This window comes from Pelophylax lessonae, assembly GCF_965119305.1.
Source record: "Pelophylax lessonae genome assembly, chromosome: 2".
In the NCBI taxonomy this organism is placed as follows: domain Eukaryota; kingdom Metazoa; phylum Chordata; class Amphibia; order Anura; family Ranidae; genus Pelophylax; species Pelophylax lessonae.
In genome coordinates this window covers 490,024,669-490,044,491 of record NC_138769.1, presented here as the reverse complement: position 1 = coordinate 490,044,491, position 19,823 = coordinate 490,024,669, and the positions used below count along the sequence as shown (strand labels likewise).

At 44.0% G+C, this 19,823-nt stretch overlaps 1 protein-coding gene across 1 annotated transcript; it reads right to left on the bottom strand.

Moving 5' to 3' along the window:
* Nucleotides 1-3,454: 3,454 nt before the first annotated feature.
* LOC309548160 (uncharacterized protein) lies at nt 3,455-13,903 on the bottom strand (the record flags this gene model as incomplete). The annotated part of the gene is made up of 2 exons (XM_082248123.1): nt 3,455-3,544; nt 13,334-13,903. 2 exons carry the CDS (start codon nt 13,901-13,903, stop codon nt 3,455-3,457), a joined length of 660 nt encoding a protein of 219 aa, XP_082104249.1.
* Between the last annotated feature and the right edge of the window lie 5,920 nt (nt 13,904-19,823).

Here is a 19,823-nt window from a genome sequence, read left to right as displayed (position 1 = left end):
AATAGATGACCACTGATGTGGCACGGTTGAGGAACAGATGAGCACTGACGTGGCATGAATGTGGCACAGATGACCACTGCCGTGGCATTGAGGACCACTGACGTGGCATGGATGTGGCATGAATGAGCACTGACGTGGCATGTCTGAGTACTAATGTGGCATTGATGAGCCACGACTTAGCACTGAGGTGGCATAGGTAGGCACAGATGCAGGGCCGGACTGGGAATAAAATTCAGCCCTGGAAATAATTTCATACCAGCCCCATAGAATTATTATACCACCCCAACAGCATAACGTCATTATTTTCTTGTTCATAAAAGAGAAAACCATGCATTTTAAAGCACATTTGGAGAGTGTATTATATATAGATAAGACAGATATGAAAGCACATTGGCCTTCATTTTATATGTATATATATATAAGAAAATTCAGGTTAAAAGTGGTGAAAGTGGAGCAATCAAGGGGGACCCCAGGAACTCTGGGAATGTGTGTGTTGGGGGGGGGGGGAGTACTGATATAAGTGGAGCCTTTATATCAATGCCCTCATACATTATTGTATTCACTCCCCTCTTACATCACTGACCCCCCCTCTCTCAGACTGGCCTGGTGGTGCTGTCCCTGACCTCCTCTCAGGTGCACCATGCAGGGCTCAGTCAGTCGGCTCCAGCTTGGTGGCTCTGGTTTTATCCTATAGTCTCCTCTCCACAGTCCACATACCTCTGACTTCTCCTATGACCCCCATCCCAGCGGCACTCCAACTCTTGACTCCTCTCCAGACTCCCCCCATCAGAGACTGCAGACATTATAAAAGACAAGAGCTAGTCAGAGGCTGCAGACATGATACAAAAGATGGTTAGAGACTGAGCACATGATACATAAGATGATCAGAGACAGCAGACATGATACAAGAGATGGTCAGAGACTGCAGACGTGATACAAGAGATGGTCAGAGACTGCAGACGTGATACAAGAGATGGTCAGAGGCAGCAGACGTGATCCAAGAGATGGTCAGAGGCAGCAGACATGATAAAAGAGAGGGTCAGAGGCAGCAGACATGATACAAGAGATGATCAGAGACTGCAGACATGATACAAGAGATGGTCAGAGGCAGCAGACATGATACAAGAGATGGTCAGAGGCGGCAGACATGATACAAGAGTTGATCAGAGACGGCAGACATGATACAAGAGATGGTCAGAGGCAGCAGACATGATACAAGAGATGGTCAGAGGCAGCAGACATGATAAAAGAGATGGTCAGAGGCAGCAGACATGGTAAAAGAGATGGTCAGAGGCAGCAGACATGGTAAAAGAGATGGTCAGAGGCAGCAGACATGATAAAAGAGATGGTCAGAGGCAGCAGACATGATAAAAGAGAGGGTCAGAGGCAGCAGACATGATACAAGAGATGGTCAGAGACTGCAGACATGATACAAGAGATGGTCAGAGACTGCAGACATGATACAAGAGATCAATGCAGCCTCACCAGTGCCCACCAGAGCAGCCTAATCAGTGCCCACCAAATGCAGCCTAATCAGTGCCCACCAATTGCAGGCCTAATCCGTGCCCACCAAATGCAGCCTAATCTGTGCCCACCAAATGTAGTCTAATCAGAGACCACCAAATGTAGTCTAATCAGAGCCCACCAAGTGTAGCCTAATCAGAGCCCACCAAATGCAGCCTAATCTGTGCCCATCAAATGCAGCCAAATTCGTGTCCACCAAATGCAGCCTAACCTGTGCCCACCAAATGCAGCCTAATCCATGCCCACCAAATGCAGCCTAACTTGTGCCCACCAAATGCAGCCTAACCTGTGCCCACCAAATGCAGCCGAATCTGTGCCCACCAAATGCAGCCAAATCTGTGCCCACCAAATCCAAATGCAGCCAAATCTGTGCCCACCAAATGCAGCCTACAAGTGCCTGGATCACACACATCAGCAATTTCTTACAGGGTCAGGGAGCTTGGATTTGATTTGCCTGGGCTGCAGTGCCACTGTAACAAAGCCCCGCCTCTTGGACGACTCCTATGATACACGTCACACTGATTCATTTTCACAGCATTGGATCAGTGTTCCGCCTATCACAGGACCTGGTCTAGGAGGCGGGACTTTCTTACATTTCTGACTCAAGCATCGTACACAAGGAGAGGAAGAGGGAGAAGAGGACTTTGACGCCCCTCCCCTCTGCCGGAGATCACGGCGCACCCGCTGTGCTGTGTACCCGGCCACCAGCCCAGGATCGGTCATGGGCACTGCTGCAGCCACCCACAGCCCAAAGAGGCCCCAGGCCAGGCCGCCTACTGGGATTTTTCCCAGTATCCCGGTAGGCCAGTCTGGCCCTGCACAGATGTGGCATGGATGAGGTTTATAGGAGGCAGAGGATGGGTGCAGCTGCAGGTTCTCTCCTCACCTTGCACACTACCGATTTTTGTGTACAGTGTGCGAGGAGAGAAATGAACCGGACATGTTTGTTGACAAAGAAACCACTGTCATTGACCCTTTACCACGATCCGTGATGCGCCGGGTCCCCGGCGAGCTTGGACACTCCCGTTTGCATGCCCCAGTGGACACACGGGAAGCGCGATTCTAGGAGGACGTCATAGTACCCCCTTCCTGATTAAGCTGACCGCGCTGTAGCCGTTATTCGGCTATGGTCCGGTCGGGAAGTGGTTAAAATCACACCTAACTTGGACCAGAATTTGGTCCCTAAACAAATTTCGCGTGATGAATCCTTCTAGGACAGCCGTTCAAGTGAATGGGTTGCCCTATGCACGAAAATCAGAAATGCATGTGAATCTCACTTTTAAATTAGTGAGCTATTCAATATGTGAAGGTGCCTTGATGCAGAAAGTTTACACCCCTTGCTTGCTGACATCTGTGCCATAAGGCTTCATACCGACTCATGCACCAAGTGGAGTTGGATTCCCATTGCTTAGCATGTTGTGATGGCTGCAACAGGTAAAAAAATTCAGGACCGCATATTAAGGGATCTAGTTGCCAAAGTCCCTGAGAGAGAGAAACAATGGTGAGTAATTCAACCCTCTGTCATCAACCTAGAACCAAAATATCAGTATCAAGTTGAGTTTAAAAATCAGCCTGTCTAATTTAGAGGTTAGCTGGGTTTTCTTTTCTAAAATGAGATCTGTAATGAGAGGAAAATGTAGACTGTCATCTTTTGAAAATGCTAGTTGTCTGCCTGTTACACAGTGGCCTCAGTACTTTCTGGTTTGCTGACTTGATGCATGCTGACTTGATGCAAGCATGCAGTTCTGACTTCACTTGTTGCACGTTGTCTTTTCTGTTATATTGATTCCAGAAACAAGCACCCAAATAACATTTTCAGAAGTAGGGTCTGAAATGCTTTGACTGAAAGCACATGACAGTGGGTGGACTAGCCATTATTCAATCCAATAGTGGCTTTAGAATCCACCACTGTTGGGGACCTAATGGGCAACTAGTCTCCCAAGAGTTTCCCATATGGTTCTACCAACTCCCTGTTCAGTGTGAGCGGTTTCATTGATACTAGGACCTGGATGGCGTTCTTCTTTGCAACAAATGAAGTAAATGTAAAATACATTCAAATATGTGTTCATTCTTTTAATAATATAACACCCACCTCCACCTGTACGTCTTTATTACCGCTGCTTTGCTTATCTGCAAACTGGCAGAGGAAACAAATGAAGTGAAGATGTGAAATCATTCACCTGCACGTATTGTTTCACACATCCACAGGGCAGCAGCTCGCAATTGTTTAACCAGTAGTTGCAGTGTAATAATTTATTACACTGCAACTACTGCTTCTAAAAGTGTGAGTTGCTGCTGCCCTGTGGCTGTGTGAAACACGTTCAGGTGAATGATTTCACACATTCACTTCATTTGTTTCCTCCATCTACTCTTCAATAATTCAAAATTCTGAAAAGGCAAAATAAGCAACTCAATAAATATACCTCAGACAAGGCTGAACACTGTGATTCCATAGCATAATTTTTGCTATCTACAGTTTTGCTGAACTTTTCCGGGAAAATTACATCCAGACAAATTTAAATTGGCACAGGTGAGCATCTAGAGTCACTGGTATCATATCACATAATTTACACATACAGGCTTGTTCCAGGATAAATTTGCAAATTCAGTTTGCATGCTAAAAATATACTGATGTCATACTCTGCTTATTAAATAAAGAATTTATGTATCCTTATATAGAAAACAAGGAGATCAGCGCTAGCCTCAGTGGATATAGGGGAACCACAGCCAACATTTACCAATATAGTTTATTGAAAATTGATAGTTGAGAATAAAAATCCAACCGGTATGTGAAGTCCCTGATGGATGAGGGGTGTACACCAAGCATCACCGCTGGAGTGGGTCCGCTCTCTGATGGAGAAAGCTTGAGCTGGTTGATTGTGCAGCGAGAGGGGAGGGGAGCACACCGAACCAGCCGGTGTGCACTAACACTTCTTCCTTCTACCTCCTATGCTGCAGAGCTCAGCAGAGCGGGATGGATGCGTGCAGCCGGAAACCGGAAGGACGTCACTATTGGATGTGATGAAATAGGAATTCAGACCCAGCTTGACTCGCAAACAATGCCCAGTTGCCATAGAGACATGTTTCACGGAAGTACCGCCTTGTCAAAGTCCTTCTGTGTACTTTTGTGCTGGTTCAGCACCTTTATTAGCAGCACCACACGTGGAGTTATTATCAATCATCTATTGAGACTGCCACAGCTTCAGCGCTAGAATTTCTTTGGTTTTGCATGTATCCTTATATGCAGAGCCAATTAGAATTTACATCACTAAAGGCAGACCAGTACAACATGAACACTGATTGGTGGCTTTGGGGTTCTTCCATTAAAGTTAACACTTTAATTTTGGGTATATACACACTAAGTAATATGTATATGTATGAGGCTGGTAACATACATCTTGCTTGATGCATTTGTCATTTAAGAGAAACACATCCAAACGCATGTCGATTTGTCCCAGATTTGGGGGGGCGTGGCCGGATGTGAACCGAGGCGGACGTGCGGGAGGAAGCTCCGCCGGTCCCAAATCGAATCCCTCACAATCCTCGGATTACACTAAAGCTAGAGGATCATCGCTGGTACAGCAAGCTTCCCTACACCCTGAGGGATCTAACAAGCCATAAATCGCAGAAAACGGGCCACCGGGAGCGGAGTTACGATTGCGGCCTAGTCACAGCCAGAAGCCGCAGACTTTCCTACTTTCCTACTTTCCTACGGCGGCACCCGGCCGCGATCGTCGACTCGGTAAGGCCATCTTCTGTTTAACCACTTTACCACCGGAGGATTTTCCTGCTAAAAGACCAGGGGTTATTTTGCGATTTTTTACTGCGTGACTTTAACGGACAATCGCGCGGTCGTGCGACGCTGTACCTAAACGAATTTCACGTCCTTTTTTTCCCACAAACAGAGCTTTCTTTTGGTGGTATTTGATCACCTGTGCGATTTTTTGATCACGCGCTATAAACAAAAAAAGAGCGTAATTTTTGCAAAAACAACAATATTTTTCACTTTTTTTTATATGAAATTCCCCCAAAAAAAAATGTAAAAATCAAAATTTTTTAAAATTTTCGGCCAATTTGTTTTACGCTACCTATGTTTGGTAAAAAAAATCGCAAAAAGCGTATTTTGATTGGTTTGCGCAGAAGTTATCGCGTTTACTAACAAAGGGAAAGATTTTTGTCATTTTTGGTGTTTTTTTTTTTAACGAGTAATGGCGGCGATCTGCGATTTTTTTTGCGGTACTGCGACATTGCGGCGGACAGATCGGACCCTTGACTGACATTTTTGACACTTTTGGGGGTACCAGTGACATTACTGCAGTAATCAGTGCTATATATATGCACTGTTACTGCAAAAATGACACTGGCAGGGAAGGGGTTAACAGTATTGGACAGGGAGGGGTTAAGTGTGTCCTAGGGGCGTGATTCTAACTGTGTAGGGACATGGCTACTAGTGTAAAAACAAAGATCAACAGTTCTACATAGTAGAACTGTTTGATCTTCACTTTTACACAGGGAGAACTGACAGGTGGCTTGTTTACACAAGCCGCTCTGTCTTTCTCCCGCTGTAGCGGCGATCGTAGTGTGACCGGCGGACATCGGGTCCGCCAGTCACACTCCCGCACTCCTCCGTGAACGAGCCGAGGCGGGCGCGCGCCTCGGCGGGCGCGCGCCCGCCCGCTATTGGCTCTGGAAGGAGTGACAGGCGAGCGACGTAGACCTACGTCACTCTGCCTGGCCGGGGCCGACTGCCGCAGTAAATATACTGTGCGCAGTCGGCAAGCGGTTAAACACCGCTCATCCCTCACAAAGGTGTCCCCACAGGCCGGCTGTAAGCTACAACCCTAAGTCCACTCACCATAGTAGAATCTACAGCCTGGGGGATGTGATGACCAGCGCTGCAGATGGCCACATAGACCTCTAGTTTTCATGCCAGAAGGGACCGTGACACCCGCAGCAAAAACCATTCGCAGGACAGCCTCATAAACTGACCCATAAGCACCCTGAGACATCGCTATACATGGCCAGAAGAAGGAGAGATTCACCAAAACTCGGTAAAATGAGTAACTCTGTGCCACATTTAAGTACTGGACCTCTCCAAAATGGCGGCGGCTCCACACAGCACACTATAGGCAGCTCATCACAGCTCTGCAATACAGCTCCATCCATCCATCCGCTCAACAAAGTGGGCAATCCAGACAGTGAGGGCTCCTCTGGCTCATCCTCTCCTATCTCACCATCCTCCAAAAGTCCTGCCAAAGCTAAACAGAGGATTAACTCTCCAGCCAAACCGTGGCATGGCATGGACAGTAACACCTTGCAGCAAACAGGCTTCAACAGGAGCAAAATGCCACACACTCAAGATCCCTTTGATCCCCCACTGGGGGTCAACGTGCTTCAGAGACCACTTTGAAGAATATGCTGTATTCACTCAAAGCATCAATGCATGCGGACATGATGTCCTGTATGCATCAGATTTGACAGGAAATGTCTAACATGGGGAATAGAATTCATACAGTTGAATAATCACTGGGGAACCATGTTTTGTCCTTCAATGCTATGATGGACGCTCACAACCACCACTCTGAAGATATTGCCTGGCTGAAGGACAAAGTGGCAGACTTGGAGGAAAGGTCCAGGCGCAACAACGTCAAGTTGCGGGGTATCCCAGAAACGATTCAAGCTCCTGACCTAATCCAATATGCGACTCGTCTGTTACCGCCTTAGTCCCCTCACTGTCTGTTGCAGAACTTGCCATTGGCAGAATTCACCACTTACCAAAACCTGCATTTTTGGCAGCAGAAATCCCTAGAGACGTCCTACTGCGAATACACTTTTTTCAGACGAAAGAAAAAATTATGTCAGCTTCTTGCCAAACCAACGACTTGTCGGGAGAGTTCGCGGGCCTGCAAATCTTGCCGGACTTCTCACGACACACCCTACAGAAACAACGTAACCTGGCAACTATAACTAAAGCTCTCAGGAATCACAAAATGGAAGTACCCCGCTTCCCTGATCATCACCTACAATGGGAATTCCACCACAGTCACAGCGCTTGAAGAAGGCATTGTCCTGCTCCAAAAATGGGGAATACTCCTCCCTGCGGAGGACCTCCACCACAGGGGCCCCGGCCCCTCTCATGTATCCGAAGAGTGGCATGTGGTATCCAGAAAGAGGTCAGGAAAAAAAAACCCACGCAGATGGTTTTCCTATCACACATCCTCATCATCACGGTCCCCAGGCCAATGGATCTTCCTAAATCCGTATGGCCCCTCACCCAGAACGGTTATTAACTGTTTCAGTTAATCACGGACCTATACTATGGTCCCCTTTTTTATTGGTTCATACCCCTTATCCCTGTTCGTTTTTGTTTTGTTCTTCCAATGCACAACCTGTACACAATAGCCATATTGCTATTCCTCTCTCTCTAAGAATTCTCCTAGCCACTAAGCAGGCTAGCAACTTTACTTACGTCACATCGCCCCTGAATGAAGCCAGCTACCCACCGTAATGCCTTTCAAGTGCCTTTCAATCAACACCAATGGGCTAAACCACCCGGTTAAAAGATTTGCAATGTGGAAGGAGGTGAAATCTTGCAACGCTGACATCCTCTCAGTCCAGGAGACACACTTCCAGGCTGCAAACCATCCAAAGTGCTCCCACAGGGACTTTCTCAACATTTTCCTAGCAACGTCCTCAGCTAAGAAGAAAGGAATCCTTTTTGCCATAAAAAATACCATCACCTTTAACTGAAAGAACAGTGTGCAGACCCAGAAGGCCGGTATTTGATCATTACAGGAGACTTCAATAACCTGCCAATGACCTTTGTCTCAGTCTATGCGCCAAACACGCATCAACTCAGGTTTCTACGTAGACTTCTCAAAATTGTTGCCAAGAAGAAATATGGAAACCTAGTCATATGTGGAGACTTCTCTATGGGCCGCAGGATTTCTCTGCTTGACCTACTTAAATGTGAGCATCTCTACGACGCATGGAGGTGCCTTCATGCTTAACAAAGAGACTTTACCTTTTACTCTGCACGTCATAAATCCTATTCTAGGATTGACCTCTTTCTGGTGGACTGGCACCTCCTGGGAAGAACTTCCTCTGCAGAGATTAAAAATATTACATGGTCCGACCATGCAGCAATAGAATGGACTGTTGATGAGGGAATTCCGAGACTAGCCGGGCAAGTATGGAGATGTAATATCAGAAACCTTCAGACTGAACAGGTTGGTAAGTGTGTATCCCAGCACCTGCAGGAATTCTTTAGCCTTAATAAGAACTCGGTCTCTAGCCCATGGTCCTTATGTGGTGCGCATAAGGCTTTCATAAGGGGCATATGCATCCAACAAAATTCCAAAATGAAAAAAATTATATAACCAAAAACTCTCCAATCTACTGTCCCAAATCAACACCCTAGAACAAAAACACAAGGTGGTACCCGATCCATCCCTAGGTAATACCCTACATACAACAACATACTACGCTCACGCTAACAGGCCAGGGAAAACACTAGCCAACAGAATCAAAGCCAAACAGACCAAATCCAAAATCTCCCACATGACTAACCCTCAGACAAACACTATATTCTCCCATCCCCAAGATATAGCAAATTAATTTGCAAATTACTATCGCTCACTATACAATCTTGACCAAGAAAACACCACCCACACCCGACCATATCTGAAATATCTGCCTTCTTGGACAAAATAGAACTACCATCCCTTACTGAACACCAACTGTCTACACTTAATGCTCCATTCACGCAAGACGAAATTAAAAAAAACATTCATTTACTTCCCAACGGTAAATCCCCGGGACCTGACGGATTCCAGAGCGAATATTATAAATTATACAGTGATATTCTAATTCCGCATTTATTGGATGTTTATAATAAAGCTACAACCGAGTTTTCCTGCAGAGATGCTGGGAGCATACATCGTTACCATACCAAAACCCGGGAATTATCCATCTCTTCCCGGCAACTACCGCCCTATATCTCGGTTGAATACAGACATAACATTTTTTGCCAAAATGCTTGCAGGGCGCCTACAGGAGATGGTTCCTTCCCTGATAGGAAAAGACCAAATGGGATTCATACCGGGCCGCCAAACATCAGACGCCACTAGACGTATAGTGGATGTGCTACACATAGCCGAAAAAAGTCAAGCGCCTTCTCTCCTCCTTTCCCTGGATGCAGAGAAGGCGTTTGACAGAGTTAACTGTAATTACATGACGGCCACCCTACAAAAATTTAACCTTCGAGGCAATATATTTTCTGCCATTATGGCTCTTTATTCACAACCTTCTGCCAGGGTCTTTGCTTCAGGTGCATTGTCCAAACCGATCACCATATCCAATGGCACAAGACAGGGGTGCCCCTTGTCCCCAACAGTCTTCAATTTAATTATAGAACCCCTTGCTGCAACCCTAAGCTCTGACAGACATGTTCATGGATTTAACACTGACGGTTATGAACATAAGATAGATTTGTTCACTGACGACATTATATTAATGCTAACAAAACCCGAAATCTCATTACCTACTGCATACCAAATTTTGACTGAATTCAGTAAAATTTCATTCTATAAAATTAATACCCCAAAATCGACGATCCTTGACCTAGGAATATCCCCAGAAACTAAACGGAATTTAATCAACACCTGCCCCTTCCCCTGGACAGCGGATAAGATCTCGTACTTAGGGATTTTTATCACCTCCAAAACCACAGACCTTGTCAAGAACAATCTAGGCCCCCTCAAACAAAAACTGACAACTGAATTAGAAAGGATAGCTACCCTGAACCTATCATGGGGGGCTAGAATCTCGGCGATTAAGATGAATATCTTACCGCAAATTCTCTATTTATTCAGAGCCCTCCCAGTCCCTTTTACCACACTGAGGAAATTCCTTTGGCTGGGTAAAAAAGCAAGAGTTGTATATAATATACTCACAAACCACAAATACCTAGGAGGAGCGGGCCTACCCGATATCTCCGCCTATTACTGGGCCACTAGACTAGATCAGCTTAAACATTGGACCCCCCATGACAATGCACCCCTCTGGTCACAAATCGAAAAACATCTAGTACCTACCTCTAACCTTATTCTTATGCTCCTGAGAGATCTTTGGATCCCATGGAACTTAGCTAAGCTCCCATCTATGGTTAAAGCTTCCCTCCAAGTCTGGAGAACGGTCAATAAAATGGAACCAAGAGTGATACCTTCTGACATTAACAAACTACCATTATCCACCCTCACGGCTATTTACACTAACCTGAACATCTCCAAATTGAATGACCTGGGACTAACTCACATCTCGCAACTCCGGTCACCTTTAGGTGCCAAGAGTAGAGAAGACATAATGACAGAATTTAAACTACCGCCTGACACATCGTTGACTGTATCAAAAATACTTTTTCTTCTAGGAAAACACTTCCTAACCTCTACCCATGTCAATTTACCTACATGGAACTTCCTGATAACAAACCCCCCAGTTAATAAAGGCATATCTCTCTTCTATAATATCCTATCAGAGGATACATCCTCCCAGAAGACGGTAAATATGCTTAAATGGGAGAAAGACCTGAAAATAACTTTCACTTTTAAACAGTGGCATACAGCATTGCGTTCTATATACAAATTTTCTAAATGCACTAACCACTGGGAAACTACAGTTAAAATTGTCAATAGATGGTATTACACTCCCTACAGGCTGGCCAAGATGGCACCAACAATATCCTCTCTGTGTTGGAGGGAATGTGGCAAAACGGGTACCTTACATCATATTCTGTGGGGATGCGCATCACTCACAAGCTTTTGGCATAAAATCTTCCGGTGTATCTCCTCCTGCACAGGAGTACTTTCATCCCCAAATCCAGAATTGGCTATAATGAATATCAACATCGATCTTTACCCTCACAACCATAGACAAATAGTAACCCACATATTGTTAGCAGCCAAGACCCTGATTCTCCGCAATTGGAGATCTACTACTACTCCTAATCTGTCTGAGGTAATCGCTCTCGTGAATGACAATCATCTCCTAGAGAAATCCCTAGCAATTAACTCCCTGTCATATAAGAAATTCCAAAAGTCCTGGGAATGCTGGCCCTATCTGAATCAGGCACTATGGCTCTCTTGAAATAATTGTACCTTCCTACTGACCCAAGTGGTGGGGGGGAGCTCCCTCAAACCGGACCTGGTGACATTGTTCCTTAGGGTTCTAGGTCCAGGGTAGTTAGGACTCCCACTCCCGTATTACAACCAAGCATGGATATATATATTATCATTATTATACTACGTTGTGCCACCTTCCTACCATTTGTCACACCGCTTTAAAACTTGTAATGCTTTGAATACCTCCTGATATTCCTGATAATTCTGATTGTCTGATACTGCACCATTCATCTGTTGCTCTTTTTTTATGTTTGTGTACATGCATTGGAACATGTTGAAAACTTGAATTTTCTGTTTTATTTGTTATGTTTATACTTTCTTATGTAAAACTCAATAAAAATCTATTGAGTGCCGGTTCACACTGATGCGCTTGTACTGCGAATGCGTTGCGTTCTAAAAAGTCTCCAATCGCATGCACTTAAAAAATACATTGCATTCGTGACGGTCGTTCACATCTATGCGTTGCGATCTAGATGCGAATGTGATGCGATGAAAAAAAGGGTCTTGTGCGAGTTTACAGTGCTGCGTTGCGAATTTAGTCTCCATAGACATCAATGTAAATCGCTCTGAACTCGCATGTACAGTTCCGATATGTGCGAATATGTGTATAGTTTGTCCCGACAGCTCCACCCCCCTATTTCCTGTCCCGAGCCTGCATGTGACATCCACAAACATCTTCATCAACAAACAACATGGCACCCAAACGTGTTGGGATCGACAATGAGGAGCTGATCAGGCTTGTCCGTTCCAGGCCATATATATGGGACAGCCGTACTGCAGAGTACAAAAACAACGCTATGAAGAAAAGAGGGTGGGAAGAAATTTGTGCAAGCCTGTATGAGGACTGGAGTGGATTCACAACTCAAGAGCGCAAAAAGAAAGGTATGTGTATATATTCTCCTATGGGGGGGCCATGTTTAAGGGGATCTATGTGGGGGGGCCAAGTTTTAAATGGGGATCTATGTGGGGGGGCCAAGTTTTAAATGGGGATCTATGTGGGGGGGCCAAGTTTTAAATGGGGATCTATGTGGGGGGGCCATGTTTTAAGGGGATCTATGTGGGGGGGCCAAGTTTTAAATGAGGATCTATGTGGGGGGGCCAAGTTTTAAATGGGGATCTATGTGGGGGGGCCAAGTTTTAAATGGGGATCAATGTGGGGGGCCATGTTTTAAGGGGATCTATGTGGGGGGGCCAAGTTTTAAATGGGGATCTATGTGGGGGGCCAAGTTTTAAATGGGGATCTATGTGGGGGGGCCAAGTTTTAAATGGGGATCTATGTGGGGGGGCCAAGTTTTAAATGGGGATCTATGGGGGGCCCTGTGGAAGACAATGCATGCTCAGTATGTAACCACAGACGAAAAGAAATGCATTACGCAATGTTGAACATTTGAACAATAGTGTATTTATTGAAACAAAGTACAGTAAAAATTAATTAATACTCTTTATTGTATGGAATCAAGCTGCCATGGCACTTGACCAGCAGGACTCATAAAGTAGTCAGTGAAATTCTCCCTGATGTTGGCCCCTCTGTAGTTTCCCCTGGTGTGGATCCACTCTGCGCCTTCCATATCATCCATCAGGGAGTCCTCGAAGAGGTATCCATCTCGCGATCTAACAAAGTTGTGGAGTACACAGGCAGCTTTGACGGCAATTATGGCGTTATCCGTGGTTAGAGTGAGTGGCGTGTGTAGAAAGCGCCACTTATTTGCCAGAATACCAAAACTGCACTCCACAACTCTGCGCGCTCTTGTGAGCCTGTAGTTAAACACTCTCTTTTCAACAGTCAGTGAGCGATTAGCATACGGGCGAAGCAGGTGTTCCGAAAGTGCAAAAGCCTCATCACCAACAAAAACAAATGGGAGGCTTTGCTGAGATGTTCCAGGCAGTGGTCGTTCATGTGGGAGGTCCAGGCTTTTTTCACGCAGCATTTTTCCAAAACTGGAGTGGGAAAAAATACTGGAGTCGGAACTGCTCCCATATGAACCAACATCTATGTAGGTGAATGAGTAGTTTGCATCCGCCACTGCCAGCAAAACCAAAGAAAAATATTTTTTGTAATTGAAATATTTGGTGCCGCTACCAACTGGTCTCACAATCCTAATGTGCTTGCCATCTATAGCACCGACACAGTTAGGGAAGTTGCAGCGTTGCCAAAAAAGATCAGCTACAGAGATCCACTCCTCTTTGGTTGGTTTTCTCATCACCACATCTCTTAGGACCTCCCAGATGGCAATACAGGTATCACGAACAATTGTGCTCACAGTGGATTTCCCCAATTTGAACTCGTAATGCAGGCTTGCAAAAGAATTACCAGTTCCAAGGTACCTGAAATAAAAAACAGAAAGTTATTATTAGTCATGTTTTTCTCTTACAGAATTACTAATACGAACAAGATGGCGTAGCCTCAAGAATACCCTGCAAAGGTACAAGAGACTAGAACGTGAGGCGAGAAGTGGATCCGGTGCCCCCCCTAAGCGTCCCTATGCCTTTGCCAGATGTCTGGATTTTCTGCTACCGGTTCTAGAAATGCGGAAGTAAGTTTATTGTCAAATTCTCTTTCACTATTAACCCATCCTTCCTTCCCCCTCCCTCTTCACCCCACCCCCAACCCCCTCACCTTCCAATCCCCACCTATCATTCAAATTATATATTGGAGCGGATGATGAAAAGTTGTTTCATGTTTGTCATTGCAGCACACAAGCAAGTTGGGAGGAGGTGGAGAATGTGCAGGAGGAAGGGGAGGAGGAGGAGCATGCAGCTCAAGTTGATGAGGAAGAAGGCGTCGCATTTGCATGTTCGAATAGTAGTTCAAATATTCCTAACGTTGAGTCACAGAGTTTGGATGAGTCAGGATCCGCTCAAGAACCAGAACAGGAGTTTGAGGAAACGGACGTTTCCACGCCTTCCACCAGGCCTCAAAGTCGAGGCTCTACATCCCACAGGAGGAGAGTCAGCAGGGCAACTGCTGAGGCGGAAGACGAGCAGACAAAGCACTTAGTGGACATTATGTCAGGCATCAGCCAGCAACTAGATGCACATAAATGTCCTCACACATTATTTGCTCATAGCTTGGTGCCTCTTCTCAAAGAGGTCCCGTCTGAAAGGTATTTCGACATGAGAATGGCGGTACAAAACTGTATACATTCGTTCTCTGTACCACGACAGTTACCGCAAGACACTCCATGGTCCCCTCATTTCACACCCAGTCATTCTGCCATTCCAACAAACCCTTATCCGTCAAGTTTTGACCAATATCGGAGCATCCATGAGACCCCTAGATCCCAAATCCCATATCCTATTCCTTCCCCAATTCCCTCTGTAATCCCCCCCCACACTAGAACACCAGATGTCTCCACTTCTTCCCATTTCCTCCCCTCCAGCAGACCACCACCACCACCATCACAATCTAGTGCATTTTCCCCAAAAATACCTCCACCCTATCCACAATATAGGCCCCCAAGTGGACCATCACATAGAACTCCATCCCCGCTTGTGCCATGGCTATATCCCAACACCTTGGATCATACACCCTCAGGCTCTTCAACACCACTTGATCTGGAGAGTTCACCAAATTTTTTGGATCTATAGTACACTTGCCACTGTATTGCCACGTTGACCTAAGTTGTCTTTTTTTACCTAATGTTTCTGGATTTTGTTCCTTTGTTCTTGTTACATGCAACAAAATAAAAAAAAAATAAAAACTTTTTTTGAAGTCAACTTTGCCATCATATCTGTCTGCATTCACTGTATTGCTAACTATGGAGAAAAAAAATACATGACTTTTCACAAAATATATCACACTTACCGTAATGTAACAAGCAATCTTTCAGCAGGCACAACACTGTTCCGGAAGGTGGTGTTCTGACGCTCCAAACGTGAAAAGAGCAGCCCAAGTAATTCGTCAAAACTAAAAAAAAACACAACACACGTAAGTGGCAAGCAAAAGGGGGGCGTGGGGAGCTTCAGGAATGATTCGGGGGTAGATATAGGTGAAAACAGAGAGAGAGGAAAAAGAGAGATGGGGAAAAAAGAGATATAGAGGGAAGCAGAAAAAAGAGAGAAGAAGAAGGAGAGACTCCCTCTCACATACTAACCTATTAACAGACATCCGAGCATAGTTGAAAAACTTCTCTTCATGTTGCCGGAGATCATGATAGAGGACATTGAACTGACCTCTCTCTTCCCTGTTTGAAATTATGGGATGAACCCAATACCTTCGTCATCTCATCATCATCATCCTCCTCCTCCTCCTCCTCCTCCTCCTGTCCTTATTGATCAAGACTGCAGCAGTGGCAGTAGCAACTGCTGCCATGACCAAAGGCAAATGAAACATAGTGGCAATACACCAAAATACAGCACACTCTCCACAACGTAATCTCCAAACAAAACCACAGCTCACACTCCACGGTGTACTCTCCTCATAAAGACCAGGAAGTCCACCGGAAGTTAACACCCATTTCATTTGGATTGGCTGGAGCAAAAATCGCATCTGAGCTAATTAACATGATTATACGCAATGCGATTCGCATTGCAATCGCGCTGTACTATGGAAAAACGCAAGGTAAACTCGCACTGCAAATTCGCATTACAATCGCAAGCGCATCAGTGTGAACCGGCACTGAATGGAAAAAATAATTGTCCCAGATTTATGTTTATGTATCATAGTAACCTGCAGTAAAATGTACATTTCTCTATAGTTTATCGACAAACACAGCTCCATCTCTTCAGAGACCATTGGGTTATGCTCATTTAATCAGAAATAGGCACTAGGCAGAAAAAAAGTCTAACCACGCCTATGGGGCTGTCCCTGCAGGCATAACCCTACACACTCTACTATCAGCAATCCGTTTTTTCTTGAATAGGAGAATATGTGTAAATACAAACGATATGTAAATACAAAAAATTCTAGTAGCGCAAACAAGAATGATAAGCTCACTCCCCAATCAAAATCACTGAAAACTTGATAAAATCCAGTAATGGCCGGAGAGGCAGTCACACTATACTGCAGCCAGCCTTACCCAAGCTACCCTGGGGGAACTAATACAATTGAGCCCATTATCGGTCCTATCCCGGAACCCCAAGTGGATGCAGCAGAGCCTGTCATTGGTCTGATTGGTCCCAATCCGGAGTCCCGAGCGGAAGTGGCTGTATTGTGGCTTGTTTGCTCAGTGGTGAGAATCTCTGGGCCAGTGAAGTCAGTGAGTGTGCATTACCTTCCCCCCTTCAGAGCACAGTGGTGGTGGTCAAGGTGATCCTTTATTTTGCACCGATTAGGATTTCTCAAGGGATACATCAGTGTGGATTATCGCTATCTGTCATACGTTTTTCTACGCTGCTTTGGTGGACTGATCCATGTTGGGACTATTATTTATATTTATTTATACAGTCTTTACTGGATTTTATCAAGTTTTCAGGGATTTTGATTGGGGAGTGAGCTTATCATTCTTGTTTGCGCTACTAGAATTTTTTGTATTTACATATCGTTTGTATTTACACATATTCTCCTATTCATGTTATTTTATTAAGTAGCAGCATTTGTTATCACACCGTATTAGAGGTAGTTATCCTCTCTAAGCGCTTGGTTGCTTGCAAACTAGTGTTGGTTCCGGGTTGTGTGTAAGCAATTTATACAATCCGTTTTTTCTGCCTAGTTTTTGGAATAGGACCTAGCTCCCTGCTGGGACTTCGGTCTTAGCCTTTAATAGGGAAATTTATGTTAGTTGGGCCCAAGCATCCCAAGGAAATTGCCTTCCATTCTTTGGATGTGGTTCGGACCATTAGAGTTTACCTGGCGGCTACTGAATCTTTTAGGAAATCGGACTCTCTCTTTGTCCTTAACGAAGGACCTCAATAAAAATTGGCTGCGTCTGCTGTGACCATATCTAGATGGATCAGGCAGGTGGTTGTTCAGGCTTATTCACGGAAGGGTCAGGTTCCTCCTTTCCCTGTGAAGGCGCATTCAACTAGGCGGCAACTTGGTCGTCTGTGCATAGATTCACAAAATTCTACAAAGTTGATGTGTTGGCATCTTCGGATTTGCCTCCTTTTGGCCGTGAGGTTTTGCAGGCTGCTGAGAGAGAACCTATTCCTGAAACAATAGGTCTCCCCAAGACCGGGTTCACACCCTTGTGGACCTTGGGGAGATGATGGAATATAGGGATGGTTGGATGGTCCGGGACAAGTTTTTCTGCTACTTTCAACGAGAAAGCCCCAAGGGATAAACCTTTTTTGACTAGTGCTTGAAGCTCTATTTTATAGTTGTTAGTAGGATCACTTCTTAAAGGTAGATGCGTATCTATATCTGTAAGTTGTCTGAGGGCTTCACTTTTATAGACTTCATTATCAAGAACCACTATTGCGCCCCCTTTGTCCGCATTTTTAATTATGATGGAATCATCTTTTCTTAAAGATTCAAGAGAAGCTCTCTTATGACATTGTCCTTACCTTATAGTTTGGAATTCAGTAAAGTTAAAAACATCATTCACAGACATTTACCCACTTTATACACCGACGATATCTGTGCTGATATTCTTGAAAATGGGGTTAACATAGTGGCAAAGAGAGCGGCCACCTTAGGTAATACTTTATCACCAAGTTTATACACCTCAAAGAAATCCAATACCTCTAAAACATGGCTATTTTGCAAAGGAAATTTTAGGTGTGGTGCGACTGATTGTATCACCTGTGCCCATATAATCCCTAAAGATAAGATCATTTCTTCTTATGACAGTAAAGTGTATAATATCAGAGATTTTTTTAACTGCAATACCCAATATTTGATTTATTTAATTACATGCAAGGCATGTTCTATTCAATATGTAGGTAGAACTACTCGCAAGCTAAAAGATCGATTTCGGGAGCATCTTAGTGATATACGGACCTTCAAATCAACAAACATAGCAAAACATTTCAATAATAAACATGGTGGTGACATGTCCCTGGTTCAGGTCCAAGTCATCGACCATATTACCAGACCCATCAGAGGTGGAGATGTATTCTGTTTACTGTGTAAAAGAGAGGTTCAGTGGATTTTTAGGCTCCACACTCGGATGCCTCATGGCTTGAATTGGGAGTGGGATGTCACCCATTTCTATGAGTGACACCTCTCCTGATCAGCCAACATCCCCTGTGACACCTTACAGGATATGCCATTTTTGTGGGGGTTTTTCACAATAATTTCTATTTATTTCCCATTCATCTTTCGGCCATTATACACATTATACTATGTTTGTTCATTCCATTTGCTTGGGGTTCTGTATATCCTTGCGGATTTTGTTTTTTGGATTGATTAATGTTTATATGTTTTCATATGATGGATTTTTACGAAGTATACATATACATTCATTATTGATGCTCCGACTTGTTAAATAAGGGTACCTGTTGCTTTTTAGTTTTTGGAGTCCTTCCCATTTGATAATATGTAGCAATTTTTCTTTTTCTTTTGATTTATTTACTTCATTTTGATTATTACCCTTCTAATTGACCTCATTCTAGCCAGGAAACGTTTTTCGGCTCTATATGGATTACTTGTAGTTTTTAATAACCATATTTATAATATGGGCACGAAAAACAAGTACCAATTTCCAGGCTAATAATTTTGGTCATATATAAAGGTTTTTTCCTTATTCTATATTTTTTTGGGACCTTATCCTAACGAACATGCACACATTGCGTATTTTGTCTACACACATGCCGATATATGTTTTAAGGTGCATCAATATGTCCTAATGATGTTTAATAGTTGATGTCTATGTTTTGTTGTATTTCCATCAAGCTTATGATGAGATTTATAGACATTTGGATCTGTATATATATATAGTGATGTTCATGTGATACATTTATGCGCCCATTCATTTACATCATTATACACTTATATATACACCGATCACACACTTACATTTCTATTTATTTATTCATTTATTTATTTATTTATCACATATCACTTTACACATATTATTGATACACTTTCTGTGTATCACTCTTTCTCTTCTTTTCCACTTCCTTTTCACTTCATACACATATATGTATGTTTCCATTCCCTTTTTTCATTTTTTATTTTTTATCATTCATTTCTTTAGACATTCACATACACATATTCTTTTTACTTTATTTAGTACATAT